Genomic DNA, 27,230 nt, shown 5'->3' on the forward strand with positions numbered 1-27,230 from the left:
TTTAGAAAATATATATCATAAGCTTTAAAATGGTATATCATTTGACTTCAAACGATATCCAGAAGCGGGGTTATGGTTTGTTGAACTCTGTTCCTTCAACAAAATTGTACCTTTTTTCGGTTCTACATGTGTTTTTTTCCACATTTCTGGTAATGAAAATCAAACAGTCATAATTGGCGGTCATTTCAAATCACCCCAAAGTCAATGAGACTCAGGAATGTCCTCTCATTGTTAATTGTTGGTTGTACAATACCTAGACAAAATACAATGCTTTGTTATCCACCACTTGAACAGGATTTAGCCAAAGCAAACTATAGAAATAGCTAGAAGCTTATTATCCTCTTCAGCAATAGGATTATTGATTGGTTTAAACAGTGTTTGATGAGATACTTGTCGCATCAAATTGAGGTACCTATGAATACGACCTTCACGCACATTTTACACTGTAACCTAGAATACAATTTGCCGACTTTACGGCTTATTCGTAGTGTCCAGTCACATATACGTAAACTTATGGAAAAGAGACATAGAAAAGAGTGATACATGAAGAATAAACGTATATTAGAATGCCAAAAGTGGCCTAAAGTTATTAGATTGAACCCTTTATCAAATGTGAGGTCAAACAGAGCAAATTCGTATACTTCATAAACACATTCTTTTAATCCAAGGTCAACGTTTAAATATGGGTCAATATTCAAAATTGCTCAAATTGTGTTAAAACTTATGAGTGAATGTTCTTAGTCATCCAGTAGTTTCAAACAGAGTTTGGGAATTAAATCTAATAGTGGAACTTACTTTATGCAACTATTGCGACGTTGCGTCAGGCAACTGACCCACTGGGCTGGTCATGTGATAGACGCGAATGGTCAAATCAACAGAGCCCGTGTTACTAATACTATACTACATATTTCGGAAATCTCGGGAAAATCCTACGGAATTTCCACGTCTTTCAAACCAGTAAACACGCTTCGCGGGAAACTTGTGAATGTCAAGGACAAGTAGCCGAAAGATAAACGCTCAAACTTAGTGTAAGAGGTTGTGTGTGGTGACACCGATTGCTCAGTGGCTTATATTGGAGAAACCAAACAGGCGTTAAAACCCCGTATTGGTCAACATAGGAGACCAAGTACCAACGAAGCGCAAAACTCCGCTGTTTACCTCCATTTAATGTACACTGAACACTCAATTAAGAACGAGGAAGTCGTTATTTTTGATCAGGAGGAGCTAGGAGGAACGAGGAGAGGCATAAAAGAAGCCATTTGGGAACGCATTGCGCAACCATCACTAAACAAGAAATGGGGACTCCGCTTTAACTTATCTCATGCATGTGACCGGGCCATCGGGACGATACCTAGCCGTCTATCACGTGACCAGCCCAGCGGGTCAGTTGCCTGATGAAGTCTGGTGGTTCCAGACGCAACGTCGCAATAGTTGCAAAAAGTAAGTTCCAGTTAATTTTTGTGAAGTCTTTAGTTAACTGACAACGGGCAGACAGTTATCCGAGCTTTAGATATTAAATAATAGCTATTAATGGCTGCATATTTCAATCTACATGATCCAATGCATGTTACCTATAACTATTATCCTAAAGAATGCCGTGGCCATATTCCCATATTGGTCTGTTGCTGTGAACGACACAACATTGGGGCCAATAGGGAAAGCGTCTCCAGGATTATGGCTCGAAGTAAGTGTAACTGGACCAGTATTATCAGTTGCTGTGGGAGGTGTCCACGTAACATTAGCCGTTGGTAAACCTGGATCTGTATTCTGGATCATTATAGAAGGCACTCCGGTAATGACAGGGGCCTCCAAATCTGAAGGGTCTGCAAATGTCAATGAAACAAATTAATAACTATATTAGAAAGTACAAATATAAGTCAGTTTTACTGATATCAGGTTTGAAGAAATCTACAGGTGTTGTGGTCTCACATTGCCATGTGCTACTAGACTAGACTCGTTTACATCTCTCAAGGGCTTAACATCCAAAGCATTACATTGAATTCATATTGCCAAAAAAACAAGATCTTGATTTTTTTTTTAAATATATGTATTTGAAAATTACCGTTTGCTGTTTCTCATTTTTATTATGCAAAAAATACATATCTCAACTTTGAAAATCCATGAATTTTGGTATTTCGAAATCACTGAAATTGTGTGTTTCAGGGCCAATTGTAAATTTTACACGGTGGTGGGGGTACGGTTTAAAACTTTCTTTTGAGAGTTGGTTTTAGGGATTGACATTGTCTTGGGGTAGAGTTAGCAAACCGTACCTGTAATTGTCACAGCAAATGATGTCATCGCCTCGTTGTTGGAAGGATCTCTGGCTGTATACGTCACTACAGTACGACCAACAGGAAAATAATATCCAGGGTTATGACTTGCAGTAAGTGTAACTAAACCAGAATTGTCACTTGCTGTGGGTGGAGTCCATGTCACAGAAAGAGCTACTGTTCCCTGGAGGTTATATAAATTTATATCGGCAGGAGTACCAGATATGACTGGAGGTTCTGGATCTGTGGTTTAAAATTAACATCAATTCATATCCTGAACAAATAATCAGATGGTGACAATGCATAGTATGGCATATAGCTAAAAATTCAGTGCCCATTTAAATCATAACCTAGTTTGTGATGTTTCCTAGATCAAAACATGACATTGCTCCGAGTCTCGTTAAGTTAACATACACCATGGCAACGTGGCAAAAGCCGAATTAATATGATGCAAAAGGTTGGTAATTTGATCCCAGTGGTGTCAATTTGTCATAATAATAAATAATGAAATAATAATAATGATAACTATAATAATAACACTAATAATAATACTAACACTAACATTAATAATAATAATAATAATTATGAGAACCTGTAAAGCGCAGGTATCTACCTACTAAAAGGCGCTCATGACACAGAGAACAAAATAAACATACATTTACAAACATAAAGTAATTAAATTACATGTATATTTTAAAACAAAAGCCAATGTTATCAATCAGAGTCTTGAGAGCTTTTGAAAGCTTATTTAAAGAGTCCAGAGAAAAGCTTTGTTTGTGTGATAATATTCTGGCAGCAATATTTTGAATACGATTTAGTCTCTTTATCAGTCTTAGGTAAGGTTCAATACCACTAATTCTCTATAACACAGTTTTCAATGAAAAAATTGGTAATTTCAAGCACGATTTTCTCATACATGGAACTCTCACAGTGAAAAGACATCATCAATTAAAAGTAGAAGGTTTAATCCCCAAATGACCAACATTTCAACATTATGATGACCTGAGATTTTTTTAAACCACTGAAGTGAAAGACCACACCACTACGTTACAGTGCGCTCTCCTCCCCTTTTTTGTTTTGTTTTTGGACACACCGGCTAGGTGGGATAACCGATGGGCAGTGGATGAATTTGGGGCAACTTTTCATCAAAACTGTAAAATGATGGTAGAAAATTTGCAAATATTTGTCTATACAGCTTGGTAATTTTCAGTGATTTTTAAGTACCTTTTTCAGATGCCATGTAAGAACATCGTCCCTCGCTTTTTTCAAGCACTGCCGGTGCCCTGCTCTAATTAGTGGTATTTAACCGCAAAAGGGAATTTCCCATGTCTAGGCGGCGTGAAGTAATTAAAGTGTGTATTAAAGTTTCATTAACTTTCTTCTGCTTTGGCTATAAGATGGACAATATGCATATTTAAGGTATAATATGGGGTTTTCAACTCCTACCCAATAATGCCCCAAGCGAGTTCAAATTCTTACAATTGTTCTAGTCTAAAAGAAGAATGATTTATTAAACATGGTATATTTTATATATTGTTAGCTCTTGGTAGTGTTGAGCGTACATTGATAAATATTTTTTCTTTGTTGTATAATTGTTCGTGTTTCTTCTTGATAATGCAAAATAAATAACAAACAAACGAACATGTATTTTTGCATTATTTTACTACCATGACTACGGAGAAATTGGATATCATCATTATTATGATATCACTCATAACGTAGCTTGGACCTACCGATAATTGTAATAGTAAATGATTCCATCTTTACATTGTTAGAAGAATCTGTCGCCGTATATGTCACTATGGTATCTCCAATAGGGAAAGAATCGCCAGAATTTTTGTTTGATGTTAGTGTTACTGAACCAGAATTGTCACTTGCTGTAAGTGGCGGCCAAGTCACCACGGCAGATGGCTGCAGAGGATCGGTGTTTCGGGTTATGTCAGGTGATATGTTAGAGATCATTGGTGGTTCGACATCTGCAAATAGCAAAGAAATAGTTCGACATGTTTTAACATTTATATTCAGTCCCCGGGATTCAGTCTCCATTGTTTTCGTCCATTATACAGAAAAATACCTACAGAACAGGAAATAACTCGTAAAAACTGATTCATGCAAAACTAATGTCATATTTCCCCTTTTTCCATGTGTTATCAGTTAAGTAGATTCAAGTTCAATTTGGTCAAGGTGACATAGTATTAAGTAATCTTGATTTGTTTTTGAAATGATTCTGGCTCTGGAGATACACAGAATGATAGACAAAGTAGGTCTCCTTAGTGATATGATGACGAACAGTGGCGGCGCTACGGGGGGGTCAAGGTGGGCATTTGCCCCCCCCCCCCAAATATTTTTCTTGCCCCCAGTTTGTCCCCCCACTTTTGAGGCAAAACCCCCAAAATCACGTCAATTTCCACTTTTTGCGGCAATTTTGCGCAAAATTTGACAATTTCGCCCACCCCCTGAAATTCACTTTGCCCCCCATGCCCCACCCCCCCCCTCCCCGAAAAATTCCTGGCGCCGCCACTGAATACGAACCTGTCACTGTTACGATGAACGATATCACATCCTGATTGCCGGAAGGATCCGTAGCTGTATACTCCACTGTGGTGGAGCCAATAGGGAAATCATCTCCAGGATTGTAATTTGATGTTAGGGCAAAGACGCCAGAATTGTCACTTGCTGTGGGTGGTGTCCACGTCACGGCAGCATTAGCTTTATTGCTATCAGTGTTTTGAGGTGGAACAGAAGGTATATTGGAGATGACAGGATTTTCGTTATCTGTCAAGGAAAAAAGTGCTTTCTGATTTGAGTTATACCAGATGGTACGTTCGAAATAGTTAAGCTTCCGGCATCCCCTGACATGCTATTAATATTTAAAATCAAGCTCAATTGCTTAGTTCCGTAATGTAAAAAATACATTCAGAACATTAAATTTTAAAATCGATTTACCCACTGGGGGAAAAGCAAAAGGAAACGACACGAGAACTAATAATGACATTATAATATGATGTGGGTGTAGTCCCAAGGTTTTAATCAAAATTATTATCACTTGCTGTAGGTACATGATGTCCATCGGACTGCAGAAGGTTTAGTAGGGTCGGTATTTTAACTACATCAGAAGACTTTAAAGATGGTCTGCTTATATTAAAAACAGGTGAAAATCTACCCACTAATTGATTTAGGTCCCATATTGAAGAAGAACGATTTTTTAAACATTAAACCTGTGAAATTAGGGGCACCACTCTTACTAATCCTAATACTAACCATAACCTTTTACCCTAATTCTAAACCTTAACCCTAATTTTGATAGCAGTGCCCCGCATTCTGCAATTACGCCGAAATGACTTTATCTATTAACCAGTCAAATCTTTATCAAACTTCTTACTAATCACTTACCCAATATCGTAACGGTGAAAGATGTCGTAATTAAGTTCGCGGCGGGATCTATTGCTGTGTATGTCACTGTTGTAATACCAATAGGGAAAGCATCCCCAGAATCGTAATTTGATGTAAGTGTAACGTCACCAGAATTGTCAGTTGCTGTGGGCGGCGTCCACATCACGACAGCAGTTGGTAGATTTGGATCAGTGTCTTGAGTTATATCAGACAGCGTACCAGGAATAATGACAGGATACTCGGTATCATCCGATGCTATGATTAATTTAAGGATGCAAATATTTAATCCGCAATTAATAATGAAAATATACCATCATAAGTTATGCATTTAATATAACTTGATACTTGACATGACAACTCAGTAAGCGGTGCTTTGTTCAAGGGAAGTTGCTCTCTGCAAAGGAGTAAAAAAGCCACCGGGGTGAAAAAGAGATAATTTCCTAAAGTTCAAGTTCAAGATATGCATGTATGTTTTCAAATGTCTTCAGGGTAATGCACCCGTTTATCTTACGGACTTTCTCACTTATAAACTCAAACTTGCTACTGGAACCATGACACGTTCATCTTTTGATACTTCTCTTCTCACTGTGATGTCGGGAAAATTAGCAATATAAATCGTTTTAGGTTTCTGCTCCCACACTGTGGAACAGCCTCCCATGAATCGTCAGGGAGACATGTACACTGCCTAGTTTCAAGAAGGTTTTGAAGTATCATTTCTAGCCATCCTATTGACTCTGTTTTTGCTTTTGGTTTGTATAAGGCGCTTTGATAAATATTATTAAATGTTGTTTATGTATGTATGTAAAGATGTTGCCTAGTAATCAAGGGCTACATTCCGAAGTTGGTCGCGGTTTTTAAAAAAAATATGATGGGGAAGCCGGCCTCTCACCGGGGGTGTCTGAAAAATGTTCAATATGAAGACCCCATTGAAGCAGTTTGCAGTTTATTTCCAGTGGCGTGCCTGGACTTTTTGTCGAGGCAGCAAAATTAGCCATCTGAGGTCGTTGGATAATTTTACAAAATGGGCCCCTAATGAAGGCATTTGCTGGACACTTTTACATATCAATTTGTAAGTACTCTTTTTTAAAAGTCACAGTTCATGGAATTTACAACCGTATGACAAAACAGGCGAAAATAGTAACTTTTTGCACAAGATTTGCAATTTAAAGAGAATTGACCATTGCTCATTCTAATGACTCTAGTATATGGACAATATAAGTGTGCTTTTTCATTTAATGACATAAAATTTAAAAAATATTGTAAGGAACACTTGAGGTTTTGACTTTTAAAACCTACATTTTGGTCAAAAAATGTGCTTGGATAGGTAGTTTTCAACAGATTTTCCACATTCGCCTTGCTATAACATTGAATTGAGTTATCTGTTGACCTAGTGACTAAAGGTGTTTTTAGAGGAAGTGTTAGCTTTCGTTTGATATAAAAAATTCTGATTGGATGAAGGGAACACTTGAGGTTTCGACAAAACTAATCAAAGAGGCCAATTTTTTAGCTAGACGCTTCAAAGCTCCTACATTGCTATGCACTCAACCGTGTAGTGTAACCAAAGACTGTGGTGGAAACATTCGCTGCTTGTTGTTCTCTGCTTGGAAGCTCTTGGGACGAAAATGTGTACTCAGGTGTATCGAGGCGGAAACTGTGCGCATGATGGTTTATAAGAGAATCGTTTTTGTATTGAAACCTTTCCATATGACACTATTATTGTGTAATGTTAGTTGGAAAAAATTGTTCAATATGAAGACCCTATTGAAGCAGTTTGCAGTTTATTTCTAGTGGCGAGGGAGGGGGGAGCAAGCCATTGAGCATTATTCTGGCCTGATTCTGCTGGGATATATGCGCGCGCAGCCAGGGCCGTCGCCATGGGGGACATGGGGGGCGACACCCACCTGGCGATCCCCAAAAAAGGAAAAAGAGAGAGAAAGGAAGAGAAAAAGGGGGAGAGGGAAGGGGAGGCGAGGGGAGAGTGAGGGAATGTTGTTTTAGTAGCAGATCAGTGGGACGATTGGGAGATTTTGCCCCCTAGCTCGGTGACTTCTGTATATTCCCCTTTGAATTTTAGCATTGAAATAGCAAATGTTCGCTTGTGCACTTTTCCCGGTAAAGGAATTCTTGGGACAGCTTGGAAAAATTTGGGGCACAGTTTTGAGGGAGGGGTGTCTTCTATCCGGATTTGGGGCACAGTTTTGAGGGAGGGGTGTCTTCTATCCGGATAGCCAGAGGTGGCAATCATAATGCCGTGCCCAGGGGCCATCAAAAGGAAATTTCGGCCATATACCAGTAAAAATTTCTCGACCCCCCCCCCCCGAGAAAATGGTCTAGCGACGAAAGTGAAAGTTGCCCGGAAAGTCGATATACATTGGGTTCAATGCGTGCGAAACGCGAAAAAAGTTCAATTTTTACACTATTTTAAACCCTAATTAAGGTGTTCACCAAATGTGTACATATTTAAACAGAACTAAGAACAAGGATTTTCCCTTTGAGTGGGGGGGGGGGGAGGCAAATAAATAACTGTAAGAAGGGAAATTCTAGTCGGCTTCTTAAGGGAAGGAGTATGAACGTTTGGACAGTATTTATTGTGGGACATTAGAGCACATCAGACATATCGAATTGCATTCTGAATACGAAGAATGGCCTTCTGATATCAAATAATTTTGATTTTTGAAATTCGCAATGTAATACACATTTTATGGAAAATCATTAAAATTGATATTTTTGATATTTAACAGTACTCGAAGTAAACTTTATAAATCTGATGATTTCTACCTAAAGTGTATGTAGGTGGGATGAAAAGCCGACGATCAATTGAAAATTTTGACCTTTCGTATTGAAGATATGGATTTTTCCCCAAAACACCAAAAAAAATTAGGTCTTTTGGGAAAACAATCCATATCATCAATATGAAAGTTCAAAATTTTCAATTGATCGTCGGCTTTTCCTCCCAGCTACATACACTTTAAGACTATATCATTATAAAATTTACTTCGAGGACTGTTATATCTCAAAATGTGAAAAATATCAAATTTTAATAATTTGTCATAAAATTTGTATTATATCGTGAATTTCATAAAATGAAAATTATTTGATATCAGAAAGACACTCTTCGTATTCAGAATGCAATTCGATAGGTCTGATGTGCTCTCATGTCCCACAAAAAATGCTGTCGAAACGCTCAAAACGTTCATTCCAGTTCCCTTAACGTGTACTGCGTCTTGTCCTTCTACTTCTAGGGACAATTGAACGTATTGTTCACACAAAACTTATAATATAATATTTTAAGCGGATCCCAAAATCAGAATTGTTCTGATTTAGTGAGCCCTCATTATAATATGCCAAAATATGTTGCGTTCGATAACATATAATACATATTCTTCACTTTTACTGTCACTAATTATATAAACTTTTTTTAATTGCCATTTAGGTCTATTATATTGTATTTGTGATTTGTTATTCATCAAAATACGACTATGGCATAATCTATTAATAAATACGCCCATAGCTGCATGTATTATTTGGTTACGCCATTTTCGAGCACCCCTTTTTTGTTCGTATTTTCTTACGCCTACTTTACATGCATTTATGATTTGATTATTAACAAGACCTACATTGGACCGTTACGGTGAACGATGTCATAACCATGTTGCCGGCAAGATCCGTAGCTGTATATGTCACTGTGGTATCACCAAGTATAAATGTGCCACCAGGTTCATGATTTGAAGTTAGTGTGACTACCCCAGAATTGTCACTTGCTGTGGGCGGATCCCAAAATACAACACCCGAGGATTGACCAACTGCTATGTTTTTAATTACAGACGTAGGCGTTCCAGAGATGACAGGATCCTCATTATCTATATAATAATAATAATAATAATAATAATAATAATAATAATAATAATAATAATAATAATAATAATAATAATAATAATAATGTGATGACATGTTTTTACCATATATATTAAGAAAGTAAAATTGGCAAAGGAAAGCAACAGTTTTGAAAAATCACATCTATCTTCAGAACCACAGGACGCAGGGAGGGCGCCCTATCGAGACGGTCGTAGATGGCTACTGAAAAGTTCTTTAAAAGGGCAAATTGAAAAGTATTCGTATAATATTTGATTCTTTGGTACATTTCTTGAAAATGAAGACCTGAGCGCAAGAAGACCGTAGGTCCACTTGGCCCCTCAACATGTATACACTAAAGTTACGTATAGTTTCTTGGGGTTTTATAATGTTTAATACATGTTCCAGGGTGAAAACATCATGAAAGGTTGTGAAAGATTTGTTTTGACCCCTGAACATTACCAAACTATACGAAACTATACGCAACTTTAGTGTATACATGTTGAGGGGCCAAGTGGACTTACGGTCTTCTTGCGCTCAAGTCTTCAAATGACTATTAGATCTTACACGTTTTTCTGGTCAAATTGACCAAAATATTTTACCGATTTCACTAGTAATATGTTGTGTATGTCTGGTTTTTAGGGTGCATTACATAGTCTAGAAGAAAGGGTGGAATTGTTTCTATTTAGTAAAATGACGTGATTTCCTTAGATACAGGCTATACAACAAGCTCTCAGATGGCACTCAAGTAGATGAAATACCTTTAATCAACCCCTTTTGTCCCCTGTATGACCTTGAACTCAAAATCTGTGAGGACACCAGCTCATGTCAATACATAATTATGTGTCAGTCGCATCTCTGTACCATATAATCTGTAGGAAAAGATGCATTTTGATGGTATTTGGTTATGTGCCGGAAAATCGCGGAAATACACCCTTAATCACCTTTGACCCCAAATCCGCGAGGACTCCATATGCCATGGCTATAGCCAAGGTCAATGTACAAATCTCATTACTGTATCATGTAATCTGTAGGAGAAGAAGCATTTTTGGAATGCGTTGTTAAAGCTTTCAGTTGGATGCCCTTGTTATCTCTCTTTCTGTAGAGAATAGAGGGGTTGGCGCATTTCGGCAGGCCTGCTCATCTCGTGAGGTAGCGTGTAGCCACAGCTTGAAGATTTTGGGCGAATGACACTGGGAAGCAGTAGATGATGAATTCCCAAGATATCCTGCTCACGATGTGGTTTTCATATCCACATCTTAGCGATACTAGTACTGTTCACTTGGTCATTGTTGACTCTCTCTAGGAGAGTCTTCAGTTTGGACTCAACACCATATCGGACTTCTTTGTCGCTCAGATCCTTGAATATCTCTTGACCGAGAAATAGCATGGATGATTGGTGGATAAACGGGATGTCCTTCCCACTGATGTGAAGTTGTGGGTCATATTGTGTTGTGCCCTGGGTGATTTAATTTGATTATTTATCTTTGAATCAAAAAATTGAATCATATCTAATATGTGATATTTGGACCCCCCCCCCCTTGAGATTGTAAAGTGAAGATGACATCATGGGATTCCCCTCAGGAAGTGATGTAATGCGAAAGGTTAATGTGCATAATTAATCTTGGAAAATGCCAACATTGCATCATCTGTTGTGAAGATGTGAATGAAGTAATGGTCTATTAATAGATGATGTTTTATTTTTTTGCATGAGTACATGCATAAAATGTGAGAGCTTGAATTGGCTCCTTTACAGAATGTCATGGGAGATTGTAAAACTCCACATGTGTGTGTTGGTCTTCGTGCTTCAAAAAAGATGTACATTTTAATCAGTTTACATAGACAATAATTGAGCTATTTTAATACAGCAACGAAGGAGATTTATGAGTACGCGAATGTCCTCCTCCTCATCAAAGGATTAAAGTTCTTCTGTCGGCTTGCTGAAGTCTGGTATTTTAAAACAACACGTCTGTCAAATACATTGGAGCAGTATCGAAAGAAGCCTGTTTCCTGGAGAAAGAGTGATTGGTGAAAGAAGCACCATTTTTGGAGAAAGCAGCGCAAGGAGATAAGTGTTTGGAGAAAGTAGCACGTGAGGATTTTATTCGCAAGGATATATAAGTGCAAGTGTACAAGGGACTTCGCTGATATTCGCAGGACAAGTGAACAACATAATATACATCAGCCGTCAAGAACATTGTAAATGAACAAGATAGTCATCAAGAAGACGACTTATATAAAATATTATTGTGATTGTTTGATTATTTTGTATCATTTGTTGTCATATATTGTACCAATCATATTTTACCTGCAATTAAAGACTTTTTTTGTTAGCTTAATCAATCAGTATATTTGTGTTGTGCATTCGCGTGAATTTGGGTAAAAGGTGATTTTGGCCTTAAGTCAGTACGACTCGTAACAATATGTAGTTGATGTCCTTCCATTTATCCTGATAATGTTTGACTTCTTCATGGCCAGACTTCTGCATTTAGTAGGTTTAGCTTCCATCGTTCTGGTCCACTTCAGGAAGGTTTCAACCAGGGTGAGAAGTTCTCTACACCCATCGACACTTCCTGCTATAATTGTCAGGTCATCTGCGTAAGCTTTCTTAGATTTAATTTACAAACTAATCTTTCTGTGACTGTTTGAAGTATGTGTTCTTCAACTGGTATCCTTGATCTTGCGTGGTCTTCAGTAAGTCCAATAGTTTGTTTGATTATGGAAAATAAAGTTGAAGTTGGAGGAGGTTGAATACTATCAGAAAGAGCGCCACGGAGAGTGGACATCCTTGAAATAAGCCAATTTGGTACAAAAACCAATCTGACGTCCATTTCTGCGTTCTCATTCTTACAAACAGCTCGTCATAGTAGTTAAAGGTTAGCTCACGAGTGGCAGATATGACGTTATAACATTCCAGTGCAAATTGGATCAGGTTATTAGCAACCGACCCATATGCATTAGCCAGGTCCATCCATGCTACAACAATCTCACGAACATTCTGTTTAGCATCAAAGAGGGTCTCCATCAGGGCTTGAGTGTGTTCAACGCAACCTGCTATACCTGGTAGAAATCCCTTCTGTATGGCTTGGTCTATATAGCCATTTTGTGTCATATAGGACAACAGGCGATTTGCAAGCACTTTGAAGAACATCTTCACGCTAACATTTGTAAAAACTGCTTCTCCAATTCTCCATAACAGGGGGATTTTGCCCTTCTTCCAAACTCTTCTGAGTCCAAAATACTGAACGAACTTTTGGACATTTCTTGTACACCAGGTATGGGATGGCATTGGTTCCTGGAGCAGAATTATTCCTCTTTCTCAGTATTACTTCCTCTGGTTCTGCCATGGATGGCGGATCTTCCGACTGTTGGTACTTTGGAGCTGCAGGTTTTGGAATGACTCTCAAGGGATTGTATTGGTAATCTCGCTTTTTGTCTTGATAAGTTGTGGTGAAATACTTATTCGCTACATCTCTGTGGAAGCCTGGTTCTTCTTGCGCTGCTTTGGGGTCAAAGAGCTTCTTAGCGTACTGGTGAGGGTTTTTATTAAACGCCTCCTGTGCATGTCGCTGACTTTTCCTGATCTTGTTATGAAGTCTCATTGCTTTCAGTAACTCTTGCTTCACTTTCAGTATTTCATGGTCTGATTTGTTGTCTTTCATTGATTTCTTGAGTTTCTTCTTAAGATCTTGTTTCATTTTGTGAAGTCTTTTCTTTTGACGAGACTTTTGCACTTTCTGATCTTTTGCTTTGGGTGGTTGTTTGACACCGTATTATTCTTCTAGGAAGTTGTAGATAAAATTTTCTCTTCTTTATAGCTCTACTGTTGGGTCTTTGTAAATAAGGAGTGATTCCAATGCTTCTGACAGTTCACTATCTAACTCGTTCCATGCCCTTTGTCACCAGCCTCAGGTAGATTTAATCTTGCCACAGACTTCCTTGATGTCCAACTGGTCCTTTCCTTCTTCTGATGTAGGAAGTAAGGGACGCACCATTAGATTCTCAGGGGGGGCATGGGAGTTTGGGTCAGGCAGAATTTTTTTTTCGCCGCCAAAGGCGGCAGAATTTATTTTTTTCGCCTCCAAGAGCACCAAATTTTTTTTTTCGCCGCCTTCGGCGGCGAAGTTATTTTTTTCAATTTTAATGTACATTTTATACAAAGTTGGGTGGGGAAATTTTTTTTTTACTCATCAGTGAGGCAAAAAATTTTTTTTTTCGTCTCACTAGTGGGCAAAGTTTTTTTTTTTTTCTCACTAGTGGGCAAAGTTTTTTTTTTCAAAAAACTCCCATGCCCCCCCCTGGAAATCTAATGGTGCGCCCCTAATCATCCTTCAGGTTGGCTCTGTGGTTAAGGAGTAGCAGCATTTTTAAAATTTTCACTAAATTACTAAAATATTCGCTATATGACCTATGACACCTATCTGTGAACAACTTATATTAAGCGTGGGTCAGCGGTTCTTATGGTCACGTTTGATCGAAATTGGTCAGGCGCCTAGCACTAGCATGCTAGTAGCATTTTAAAGATTTTAACATAATGACCTCTAATAACCCCTACATGACCTTTTACCCCTAACTGTGTACAACTTAGAAGGAGCTTGTGACCAAGTCTGGTCGAGATTGGGGCAAGTGTCTGGCACTAGTAGCATTTTAAAAGTGGGTTTGACGAAAGAAATGGAAGAAGCAGAAGAATCAGAAGATTCGCCTGCTCAACAATATAAGCTAATATAATAGGTTCCCCTAAATACTTTTTAAAATAAATCGAAAAATATTTGACAAAATGCAAATGTGTAAAAAGGTATGGATAGCCGTATTTGTTTTACACATATGAACCAAATTATAGCGTGACGCGTCATTGCGTTCAGTCACAATAGTTCATTATGTAAAAAAGGAGACCGTTTTAAACAGTGTTAAAAGTTGCATCTGAGTCCATAGGAGTAAGCTCTCAAACAATGCAGTAGGCCAAGTCTATTCATGTGTTTGTTAAAGAAAACCTGACTGCTATGGACTCAGGTGCCACTTTTAAAACGGTCTCTTTTCTTATACAATTAACCATTGTGACTAAACGCAATGACGTGTAACGCTATAAATTGGTCAACATGTGTAAAACAAATAGGGCTATTCATATCTTTTTACACTGTGTATACTTTCTTTTATACATATCTTTTTACATTTTTACATTTCGTAAAATATTTTGTGACTTAAAGTATCAGGGGAGAACTTAGAAGTTGTGGACCGTATATAAGTGTGGCATTTCATGCCACCTGATATAACTACTGAAATACAAGAGTTCAAAAAAAGGTTTACACACTGCAGTAAATTATTAAATTAATTCTATGAACTTGAAAGGAAGACAATAAAGGCAGTTGAACATGTTTCATGCATATCCGTTGGGCGAGTTGTAGAAATTTCGGGGGTGTGGGATTACATATTAATGTTAACAACATTGTTGTTGCGCAGATGTTTTCATAACAAACTATAGGTTGATATCTACATGATATATGATGGGTACCTACTTTGCCAGAAACATTCCAATACTAACACGTACTAGCTGTTAAACGCTATTAGATATTCTACTTTTTGAAACTTACTACTAATTATGCACTCGCCTCTGTGATAATTGCTAAATCTGGAACAACGAACCACATTAATCAAGTCTCATTTCTAAATTGGACCTTTGCGATGTATTAACTCTCTTCACGCGGGTGTCGACTGCAGACGACATGTTTCAAACTTTTTAAAAATTTCAGAAATGTAAATTGTCATGACCATATTTGGAATCAGCATGCAAAATGCATTAAAATGAGTACAAACAAGCCTAGTATTGGTTCAGTAGTTCTTAAGATAGCTCTTGATATTTTGAGAAAATATTTCAAAACTTCAACTTTTTCCGTTGAAGCGCATGGCTAGCACGAAGAGCATTAAATATGAATCACACAACTGGGATTGCCGACTAATCCCGCTACTCACCTTTGAGAAGTAACACTAGATCTGCCACTCACCTTTGACACGACTACTATATTTTCAACTCACTTATTACTATGTTGGCAGCTCACCGTTGAAACATAATACTAAATTTGCAACTTACCTTTGTGGCTGCAACTCACATTTGCAACTAAGAATTTTGACTTAATACTAAATCTGCAACTCACCTTTCAGACTTACTACTATTGGCAACTCATCTTTGGGACTTCATACTATAAATCTGCAACACGTTGTTGGAACCTACTACTAAATCGGAAGCTCAATCCGTTGTGGATTTGCTACTAAAGGGCGCACTTCACTTTTCAAATTTGCTAGTCCCAGGGGCGTCGCCAGACCTTTTTCATAAGGGGGGTGTAATAGTCAATGATTGCCGACGAGCCGTCATACCAAATACTAGAGCGGTTGTCACCATGTAGCTGAACCATGTTGCATCAGCCGGGGGGGGGGGGCTTTGTTTTCATTTTACACCTTGGGAATCATATGCATGCCTTCTTTGCATTTAGAAATACACCAAAATATGAATACTGACATTTTAGATGTCGAAAGCAGAAGCGAAAATGGTCATTTGATTGACCACAACGTAGGAGGGTGTCTGAGGGGGGATTTTCCTCGCTCAGAAGTAAGAAACTTTTGCAAAATGAAGACCCAATTGAAGCGATTTGGTGGACCATTTCGACACTATTAGAGTGTAAAATTTTAGTTTGAAAAAGCCCCCACATTTGTGAAATGAGCGGTCCATGAAGCCTTTTGCGCGAATTTTCCCCTATTATTGTAGGCAAAAAAAAAAAAAATTGAAAATGTCGAGAACAGAAGCGGAAATGGTCATTTGTGTGACCACAACGCAGGGGGGCCAGAGCCCAAAATGGTCATCACTCAACCTAAAATTTAGAAATTGTCACAGGAGTGAATTTCTCCTCTGGTCTAATAGACTACTTGCCAAAGATTATGAATCGGTAAAAAAAAAGTAAAATTTGCCCGTCAATTTCGGAATGCAAGTAATAAACTAGAGATAATTTGCGCTCACAGAGCGCAGACAATCGCCAGGCATGTAACCCTTTCATGACCTTTTGATCTGACCTTTGACCTTAATGTTTACCAGGTCAGAGGTTTGTTGTCATCAAAATTGAGCCTCGTACCCATTACAGATGTCCAAAAATGCATTTCTAAAATTTGACCTCTGCATGACCTTTGACCTGCCCCTGCAAAATGTTCCCCTGGTCATGAGATCTGTTATCACTGAGTTTGAGCCCCATACCCCTTACAGATGTCCAGAAAAAGAAATTATAAGATTTGACCCCAGATAACCTTTAACCTGACCCCTGCAAAGTGTTCCAATATACTCCCCTGGTCATCAAGTTTGTTGTCACAGAGTGTGAGTCCGTACCCTTACAGATGTACAGAAAATGCATTTCTAAAATATGACCTCTGCATGACCTTTGACCTGACCCCTGTAAAATGTTCCCCTGGTCATGCGATTTGTTGTTAACGAGTTTGAGCCCCATACCCCTTATGGATGTCGAGATAATGCAATTGTAAGATTTTACCCCCTTAATGACCTTTGACCCCAATTCTTTGTACAACTTTTAGACACTGGCTAAAGGCGATGCAGGTATGCAAGTGACGTCATTGTATTATGTAATTTGTGGAAGAAGAAGCATTTTTAGTGAAAAACACATTTTGGCCATAATGACCTTTGGATGACCTTTGACCTCGAGTTGGTCATGTAACATTTGTGCCCCTACCCAATGGTCCTTGTGACCAAATATGGTTACACTGGCCTAAAGCATATGGCTACAATGGCTCGTTAAAAGTTTGACAGAAGAAAGAAAGAAAGAAAGAAAGAAAGAAAGAAGAACTGACTAAAACAGAACACTCGCAAATTGGAAATTTGCGATTGTAAATACACACGTAGCGCCCTCTCGGTGTGGTGGGACGGAATTGTTAAATTTGATGTTGCTACATATTTAAAAAAGATAGGATTTTTTTGTTTATGTTATTATAAAGGTCTTCTGTAGAGACAATTTTAGCACTAAAAAAAATGTCAGTGGACTTTGCAAAAATAAAGAAATAAATTAAAATATGTGTAAAATTTCGTCCCGCCACATTTTGAGGTGATTTTTTACGTTTTGGAAGGACGAAAAAAAATTTTAGTCAAAACTTTCCAAAATATCAACTATTATGGTAATAAACATTCCTGAGTACACAAAAATTGAATTCATCAACTTTGCTAGACTCAGAGCCATTTAAACTTCTTCTTTTTCAGGCCTTTTGTGGTAGGATACCAGCAATAATTCTATTTTCAGGGTCTATGGTGTAAAACATGGCCCGCCACATTTTGAGATGATTTTTTTAAGTTCAGGAAGGGATGAAAAATGTCTTTCTCAATCAATATTTTGCAATAATTTTTCATTGGAAGTGAAAGAAAAGACAATTTTGTCAGTTTTAAATTGAATCAATTGCTTTTTTTCTTGATTTTGACATGGTGGACAAAATTCCGTCCCGCCACATTGACATGATTTTTAAAAATTAATGAGCGTAATATAAAGAGGGGGGTGAGTTTTATCATTCCTTCCATAACAAAAGAAGGATAAGTTAATACCAATGTTAGAAACAAATGTTTTATCCCAGTACTTTTGATAAAAATTCAACAAATGTACTGTGTTCACAAATACATGAAGTTTATCATTCCGTCCCGCCACATCAATGAATTTGTGTTACCGTGGCAACATGTTGATTCTTTGGACTATTTTTCTTGTGTCTGAATGTAGTCTGTAACTTACTTGTTTATATTAAGAACATGAAGAATCCATAAAATAAACAGTTACAGAGCTACAATTTAAAAGGTCTATCAAAATTCCGTCCCGCCACAAACGGGAATTTTGGCTCTGGCCCAGGGGGGTGTCTGAGGGGGGATCCCCCCCCCCCCTCAGAAGTAATAAACTTTTGCAAAATGAAGACCTAATTGAAGCGATTTGGTGGACCATTTTGGCACTATTTTGTGTAAAATTTTAGTTTGGAATCTTTCGTGGACAAGTTTTCCCTACTATTGCAAGTGTATAAATTTTGAAAAACATGTTAAACTATAGGGCCTAAACTGGCAAATATTGAAAGCAGAAGCGAAAATGGCCACTTGTTTATCCATTACGCAGGGGGTGTTTGAGGGGGTTCCCCCCTCCCCCCCCCCTCAGAAGTTGCGAAATTTTGCAAAATGAAGGTCCAATTGAAGCCATTTGGTGCAGCATTTTTACACTATTTAAATCATTGCTTTACAAGACTTGAGACTCACAATATTAAATCATGCATGTATTGCTGATGTTGAAGTCAGCACGGAGTCCGTCTTAATATAATACTGACTTGGTGACAAAATTTGACGACGGGCCCTGCATTTCGGCGGACCGGCAGTAATTTTCACATGCTTTTAGGACGACGACTCGCCTTCAAGCAATGCCTAAAATAATTGCAGGCCTATTATAAGACCTACTTCCGATCGACCCGACTGCATGTTTTTTTAAGCATAGGCCTACTATACGTGCAATTTAACTTTTTTCTCCTCTTTTCTCCCTTTTCCCCTTTCTTCTCTTCTCTTTCTTCTCTTCTTTCCTCCTTCCCTCTTTCTTTTTCTTTCCTTTTCCTCCTTCTCCCCCTTTCTTTGCGATTTGCCGACGACGGCACGATTTTGCCGACGGATTTGACGATTGGGGGGTGTCACACCCCCATACCCCCCCTCTAGCGACGGCCCTGTTTGCTACTCGGTATATTATACTATATTCATAACGTTTCCGGGAACTATTTGAAGTCTTTAAAATAAATAAATGGCCTATAGGTTGTACGCCACACTTACCTATAACAGTTACAGTAAAAGATCCAATTTTCGTGTTCTGGGAAACATCTGTAGCTGTATACGTTACTATAGTTTGGCCAATAGGGAAAGACTCTCCAGGATTGTGACTTGATGTTAGTGTAACATCACCAGAATTGTCACTTGCTGTGGGTAGTGGTGTCCACGTTACATCAGCAGTTGGTTGATTAAGATCAGTGTCTTGAGTTATATCCGAAGGAATATCGGTGATGACAGGATCTTCGTTATCTGTCGAAAAGAAATCAATTTATGTTACAGACGTAGAAAGTATACGAGAGGCATGCATAAGATATCATTAAAACAGTAGACAACTTAGTAATGCAGATATGGCAAAAAAGCAAGTATGGCAAAATAAATAAAATGTATGTTTTGTAACATCATAATCATGAAAATTACATTTAATATACATGACACGTTTTTAAAATATCACGAAAGTTAGATGATGCTTTCCAGAAAAAAGCCTATTCTGAGCAAGTGAGCATCAAACCATAAAGACTATGACAAAACGCACGAGGCAATATAAACAAAGGGCCTTTCTGGTGAAGCATCGTCACATACATTGTGAACTATCAATGATAGAATTGTTCAAAATGGCAATAATGTGAGAACAATCATGAAAATAATTATAAGAATACGAATTTATACCAGAGGCATGCATAAGATATAACCAAACAGTAGGCAACTTAATGAAGTACATGTAGGCCTATGTACCATCAGAAATGGTAATATAAAATGTATTAATTAATCAGCATTCTGAAAACTACATTTATTATACACGACTCAAAAATTAAGATATATATTTATAACATCATAATCATGAAAATTACATTTAATATACATGATTAACACCACGTTTGTTTGATGATGAAAAAAAAAAAAAAAGCCTATTCTGAGCAAGTGAGCAACAAACCATGAAAACTAAGACAAAACGCACGAGGCAATAAAACAAAAGGGCCTTTCTGGTGAAGCATCATCACATAAATAATCAATGACAAAATTATTTGAGATGGCAAGAATGTGATAATATTATAATCATGAAAAACTCAAATCTATGAGATGGTGTCTCATTATTAAATGCCAGTTAGAAATTATGCCGTGTTTTTAGAAAGAAATGCAATGAGAGGGACGAGCACAAAAAGGGGGAGGAATACCAAAGCAAGCAAGCACACTGGGCAGTACTGTTATGTGAAACTAGCAAAATATAAGATACCAAGAATACGAATTTATACGAGACGCATGCATAAGATATCATACAAACAGGTATGGCAAAATAAATACAATGTTACCAATGTATATTTTATAACATCATAATCATGAAAATTACATTTAATATACATGTTTAACACCACATTAGTTTGATGATGCCTTCCAGAAAAAGCATATTCTATGCAAGTGAGCAACAAACCATGAAGATTATGACAAAACGCACGAGGCAATAAAAACAAGGGGCCTGGCTGGTGGAGCATCATCACATAAATAATAAATGACAGAATTATTTGAGATGGCAAGAATGTGAGAATATTATAAAACTCAAATCTATGAGATGGTGTCTCATTGTTAATCAGTTGGAAATAATTAACGCCCTGTTTAAGAAAGAAATGCAAAGAGAGGAGCGTGCACAAAAGGGGGGAATGCCAAATCAAGCAAGTACTGGGAAGTTTATGTGAAACTATAAACAAAAGATGATGTAATCATGAAACCTACATTTGATAAGCATGGTACATTACACACCAGGTTTGTTTGATGATGCATTCTAGAAAATAGCTTACTCAGAAAGGTGAGCAACAGTCCATGAAGACTGAGACAAAAGTTTCAGGCAACGAGAAAATAAGGGCCTTTCTAGTGGAGCATCATCACAAAAACAATCAGTGACAGAATTATCTGAAAAATATTGATTACACACAATATTAGAAAGCTGACAAAGCGGAACTTTGAGCGAACTAGGGGAGATGATCATTGAAGAGATCCAATTGAATGAACCAATATAATCATGTGTTGACAAATTCGCAACAAAAGAGCAACGGTGGTTCATTCAAGAAAAATAAAACAGTGAATGCATGGTGACCTTAGAAGGTGCCAGATCAATTGATCATACATGAAGAATACAACAGGGGATACATGATAGTGATACCTCAAGTAAATATGGCAACTTACAGTAAAGTTAACATTACTGATTACACAAGCAAAACAAACATATCAGAATAATATAAAACATGGCGAGTCAGTGCGCAAATGTTCAAATGATCACCATTGGAGTGATTTCATAAATGAGTCTGAATCGGGTGTCCCGCGAACGCGAAATAAATGGAAATTACTTAACAATTTATTGCATGCGATCAAGATCATTTGAAGATTTTATAAGTACCTTGTTGTTTGAATTGTCCAGCACTAAGATTCGTCCATCTTGTGTCCAAGCTGCGACTACAACGCCGTCCTTTGCCATCTGCTGGGCTTGTCTGTAGATTGACATGCGGTGGGCAGTGAGGCTCTCTGTGATGAGCAATTTCTTACCCTTGAGCTGACTTTTGACTTTGTAAACAGCGGCGCGGTCTATGTAAGAGACAAATTTGATGATGATTGGTCTTGGCTTGCTCGATCCTGGCTTATGTTTACCTAGACGGTGCGTTCTGTCCAGTCTTTCAGCGTCAAGATCAAGATCAAGATGGAGATGCTGGTTAATGTTCGTAACTGCCAATTGTGTTGTGTCTTCTTTTTCTTTTTCTGGAACACCATGTAATAATAAACAGTTCCTTCTGCTGTACTGCTCAGCTTCATCTAGCTGGGATTGGAGACTGTCGTTTATGTGCTGGAGATCATTAAGTTCTGTTTTGAGGGATGCGATCTCATTCTTGTTTACTTCCGTATCCATGGATACGGAGTCGTAAATTTCTTGCTTAACCTTGGTGGTTAGAGTTTCATGAACTGCTTTGGTGACCTCTGCAACCAACAACGAAAATACTGCAGGTGACTTAAGGATACCATCCACAATATTGTTGACCAGTGGTGCCGATATTGATACTTTGTTTGAAAGAGCATCACGGACGATCTCCTTAATGTTGCTTTCGCCGCCGTCGGTATGTTCAGTGTCACTGATGGTATCCAGGGGTGCAGAATTCTGCTCCCTGTAGTCCTCAGTCTCTGATGTTTTACGGTCATGTTTGGTCTTGGATTTAACAGATTTGTTGGATTTCGGAGGCATTTTGAGACCAACGTGTGACGGCAACAAGATGGCTGGATCAAACTCAGTTATTGAGGTGAACAAATAATGAATATGATGAAAATTGATGTGGTTTTACGGAGCGCTGAATCAACACGTCACGTCATATAGCTATCATAAAATCATATCTATGTAACAAAACATCCATGCAACTGTTCTCATTTTGATTCATTTTTGACAACGGAACAATTTGAGACCGATTGAATGAAAATTGTGAGAATTTTGTCAATTGTGGACACCTGTGCACCCCAAAATTGTACCCTTGACCTTTTTGCCTATAACTCAAGAACTGTATGTCGGAGATAGGTCAAATTGTACTTTTTCTGAATCATAATATGATGAATTCAACACATTGATGTGTTTAAAAAAATATTTGATCAACCTAGTGGAGGCTTAATCCCTTATTTTTCTTTCTTAATTTGACGGGCCCATATGTGTGCTGAACCATGATCATAAGGGTCATAAAAAATTGCTTATTGTTTGTATGAGACATGATGATGATGGAGATGATTTGATTATAAACATGATAAATTAGTTTCTTGTCCCCGGAAAGCACAACCCCTACAGCTCCCTACACTCTCCTTTCCCTTACACACTACTCCATTCCACTCTCCCCTCTGTTTCAATTTCTCTCTCCCCTAACCTTCTACCCCCACACACTCTCTTTCACTCCCCTTTCTCATTTCTGTCGTGCAATAATTAACTTGTATAAAAGTCATCAATATCATGTTTGAGTGTCTATTCTTTTGTAATGTCGGAGCAAGGGAAATAATCCTAGGATTGTTTGACCATCTAAACCACGCTTTCAAATGTAGATGGACTTGTTGAGTTTCTCTGCTCGTGAATACTGGACTACGAAATTTAAATACATCTGCGGTCACACGATTATGTAACAAACTGAAAAAAGGTATCAATTGGTAATAACGTCAGTCAAGAGGTTAGGTACGATCATATGAAACCACGGGAACAAAACCAAAACCAATCCTGAGACTCATAACTTGAAACGACCGAGTGCACTCTTTAATAGCTAGTTCTTTGAGTATAGAAAAGGTCAAAAGGCAATGGTTGGAGCTCTCTCTTGAGTATTTATGGGGGAAAACAATAAAAAACAAAACAAAAACAAACAAACAAACAAAACACAATCGCCCTAGAGTAGTCTAGAGACTGTTAGCCGTGTTTGGTTAAAAGCAAGTCTTCAATCCTTTTGTCAACTATGACATCACAAAATACCTGTTACAGTTACGGTAAACCAGGCCAAACACACGTTGTTGGAAGGATCTGTTCCTGTATAAGTCACCGTAGTGGAGCCAATAGGAAAGGATGTCCAGGATTGTAATTTGATGTAAGTGTTATCGTAGCACCAGAATTATCACTTGCTGTGGGTGGAGTCCACGTCACGACAGCTGTTGCTTGATTAGCGTCAGTGTTTCGAGATATATCAGTAGGGATATTTGAGATGACACAGTTTTCGGCATCTGTCGAAACAATAAAGGACAATTAGTTCTTGTTTTAAAAACAATAAGTATTAGGCCTATTTTATTACTGGTTGCAAACTTCTTTATGTGAAAATAAGAACGTTCCAAATTAAACCAAAACAGGAACTCCACCATAATCTCATGGATTTCGCTCAATCACGTGTCACAAAATGCCTTGTGTTTATTGTGATGAAGAAATGCAGCAGATGTGGCACTACCTTTGTAAAACATGCAAAGACTTACACTTCATTTTCATAAAATCCCAACAGATTTAGGCAGCCGTACAAACAACTGCTCTTGAACTTGCCACATGTTTGATATTCAGTAAAATAAACATTTCTAACGCCATTTAGTGGTGTCGGAGGTGCCCTATGCGCCAGGGCCTATGGGTTGTCTGATCTCGCCCGCTAAACATGCTAAAGGGGAGCCACTCCGCTTAAACGGGTTTTGTAGGGTTCAGGGCGGTTTTGATTAGTGAGCGTGCTAATGAGACAGGTGTTTGTGTGCACATGTGTACATGCGTCGTTGGTGCGGCAATGGGAAAAAAAGTGTTGATGGGGACCGAGAGGCGCTGTGAGCAAGGGCGGGATATCTGATTGTCAATTTATGGTATGGGTCACGACCAACGAGCCACATGCCGGGGCCACATGTCGCCTCTCCATGTATGCATGCACATACCGCTGGGATCATCGTATATAAATCGGTACACAAATAGCCCAAAAATCTTCTACACACATTTCATGGTGTGTACCTTTACATGGTGTGCAACTTTATAGTGGTCACTTTTTGACCATATGTGACCGTACAGCACGAATGAGCCGTAAATGTCCTCAATTGTATTCTGAGTTACAGTGTAAAATGGGCATGAAGGTCATATTCATAGGGATTTCAATTTGGTGCTACGTGTATCTCATTAAATGAGGTACACGTAGCACCCAATTGAGGTACCTATGAATATGACCTTCATGCCCATTTTACACTGTAACTCAGAATACAATTGAGGACATTTACGGCTCATTCGTGCTGTACGGTCACATATACGGGCCTGATGAATCCTAACGCAGTCTTGTCAGAGTTGCCCTATATGTATTGCCCGCCCCGGCCGCTGAAGAGATGCGCTTAAGCTAGGTTGTACGGTTTTATACGATTGAGGGATGTTAGGGCTAATTAATAATCAAAGCAATATTGTAGCATTAGGGAACAAACCAAAAGATCGATGACGTCCTATAAACGTAACTGGTTTCGTTTAACATATAATAATAATAATGACACATTCTTCAGACCGATGTTTTTGTACAAACGTAATCGAGTTTTTTATCTTCTCTTCCCTAAACGAGACTAGTTTCGTTTATAGGACGTCATCGATCTTTTGGTTTGTTCCTTACTTGTTTTTACCATATCTAACACGTATAGGGCCGAGTATAGCAACTTGATTTTGAGGTTGCTTGAAACGGGTTGTAGCTACTCTAACACAGTAAATATAACTACATCTTAAATTGTAAGTACCTCTCACGGTCACTTTGAACGATGCAATAGTCTGCTTATTGGAAGGATCTGTAGCCGTATACGACACTGTGGTGACGCCAATAGGGAAAGGATATCCAGGTTCGTGACTTGATGTAAGCGTAACGTCACCAGAATTGTCAGTTGCTGTGGGCAGTATCCATGTCACGACAGCAGTCGCTAGATTAGCGTCAGAGTTTTGAAATATATTAAAAGGGATATTGGAGATAACAGGATATTCCGCATCTGTCGAAACAATAAAAACGTGAGTGTAAAGCTGAATTTATACTCGATCGCCGAGCGATGCGACTAATCGCTTTTGAAAAAGCAATTTGCAATCGCCGAATTGTGCGATGCATCGCCCGTCGCTTTTGCATTTATACTTATCACGGCGATAGCGATTGCAGACGACAATTAAAATATTCTAAATGCCACAAAAAACATTTTTAAAACATCAGTTGCTGTCAATAATTATTGCTTTGAATTAATTCATCACCAAAAATTAACTTCGAGAGAGGTAAATTAATTAGCAAAATAATAGATTCAGATGGTTGTTTATGATTGGTTGACGCATTCACGTGTCAAGCGATATCGCAGGGAAGTTGAGATTTCTTCAACTTGCAAAAGCGACGTCGTTTTTGCCTCCGCGATTTGAATCGATTGATCGGCTTGACGCTCTGGAAATGTAAGTAAACATTGAGCATGCGTGAAAATCGTTTTTCTGCAAAAGCGATCGAGTATAAATTCAGCTTAAAGCTGTTGAGGTATCATACTCTATAGGAAAATGTGGTAATGCGGTAGGATGCGGAAAGTCAAAAGCTGTAGCAATGATGCCAAGGCCACTAATAATCTTGAACAAAGCTGCACACATTTATCCCAAGAGTTTTGAAATAGTCACAATGAGTAAATTATACGGAAATGCTGTGTAGTATTTGAACAAAGAAACTTAACTTCTGATATATCGTCAGCCTACAACGCTAATTGTTTAAGTCATTTTTGAAATTTTGAGAACAAAGTACAAAATATGGTTCAAGCATGCATTTAAACATACTTATTCACCAATCTTTGCACAAGAACAAGTGATTCAAGGAATAATCCTAAATAATTAGAGTGATTACGTTGTACTTTGTTCTCAAAATTGCCAAAAATGACTTAGGCAATTAGCGTAGTAGGGTGACGATATAGAAGGTATAACACAGGTCGAGTGAATTACTTAACAGATTTATCTAAATTAAATTTTACCCCATGTTTTGTTGTTGGAAGAATGAGCACTGTGTGCTATAGTAAAATAAAATAGATCTTAATGGGCAATTCTCAGTGAGGAACGCGGCTCCAGGGTTTTAAAGGGGCATTTCGTGATCCACAGCCTCATCCTCCCACTTTTCTCAAAAAAAGTTGAGATTTTTATATCACTGGAAACCTATGGCTACATAATGTTTATGTACAAAATATTTCTTGCAGATTAATTCATTTAGCAAAGATATGGTGAAATTTGAATTTCGTTCTGGTGCACCAGAACGAAATTACAACGCATTGTCTATGGAGCAGTGTAATACACATTATCATACATAACTCGCGAACGCAGAATCGGAATCAACTGAAATTTTGGGAATAGGCTTTTTTCGTGGATATGTACTGAAAAATGTCATAAAAAGAGGATGCTAGGATCACGAAATACT

At 38.1% G+C, this 27,230-nt stretch overlaps 1 protein-coding gene across 1 annotated transcript in view; it reads right to left on the minus strand.

Annotated features, from left to right (window-relative positions):
• Nucleotides 1-27,230, minus strand: part of LOC140152312 (uncharacterized) — a 128,112-nt gene that overhangs the window by 57,281 nt on the left and 43,601 nt on the right. Inside the window, 10 exon segments of the mRNA XM_072174613.1 lie at nt 1,572-1,823; nt 2,271-2,513; nt 4,803-5,045; nt 5,664-5,918; nt 9,281-9,523; nt 19,339-19,584; nt 21,868-22,587; nt 23,804-23,893; nt 23,896-24,048; nt 25,555-25,797. Coding sequence (XP_072030714.1) covers nt 1,572-1,823; nt 2,271-2,513; nt 4,803-5,045; nt 5,664-5,918; nt 9,281-9,523; nt 19,339-19,584; nt 21,868-22,587; nt 23,804-23,893; nt 23,896-24,048; nt 25,555-25,797 — 2,688 coding nt within the window.

Source organism: Amphiura filiformis, chromosome 5 (genome assembly GCF_039555335.1).
Source record: "Amphiura filiformis chromosome 5, Afil_fr2py, whole genome shotgun sequence".
Lineage (NCBI taxonomy): Eukaryota > Metazoa > Echinodermata > Ophiuroidea > Amphilepidida > Amphiuridae > Amphiura > Amphiura filiformis.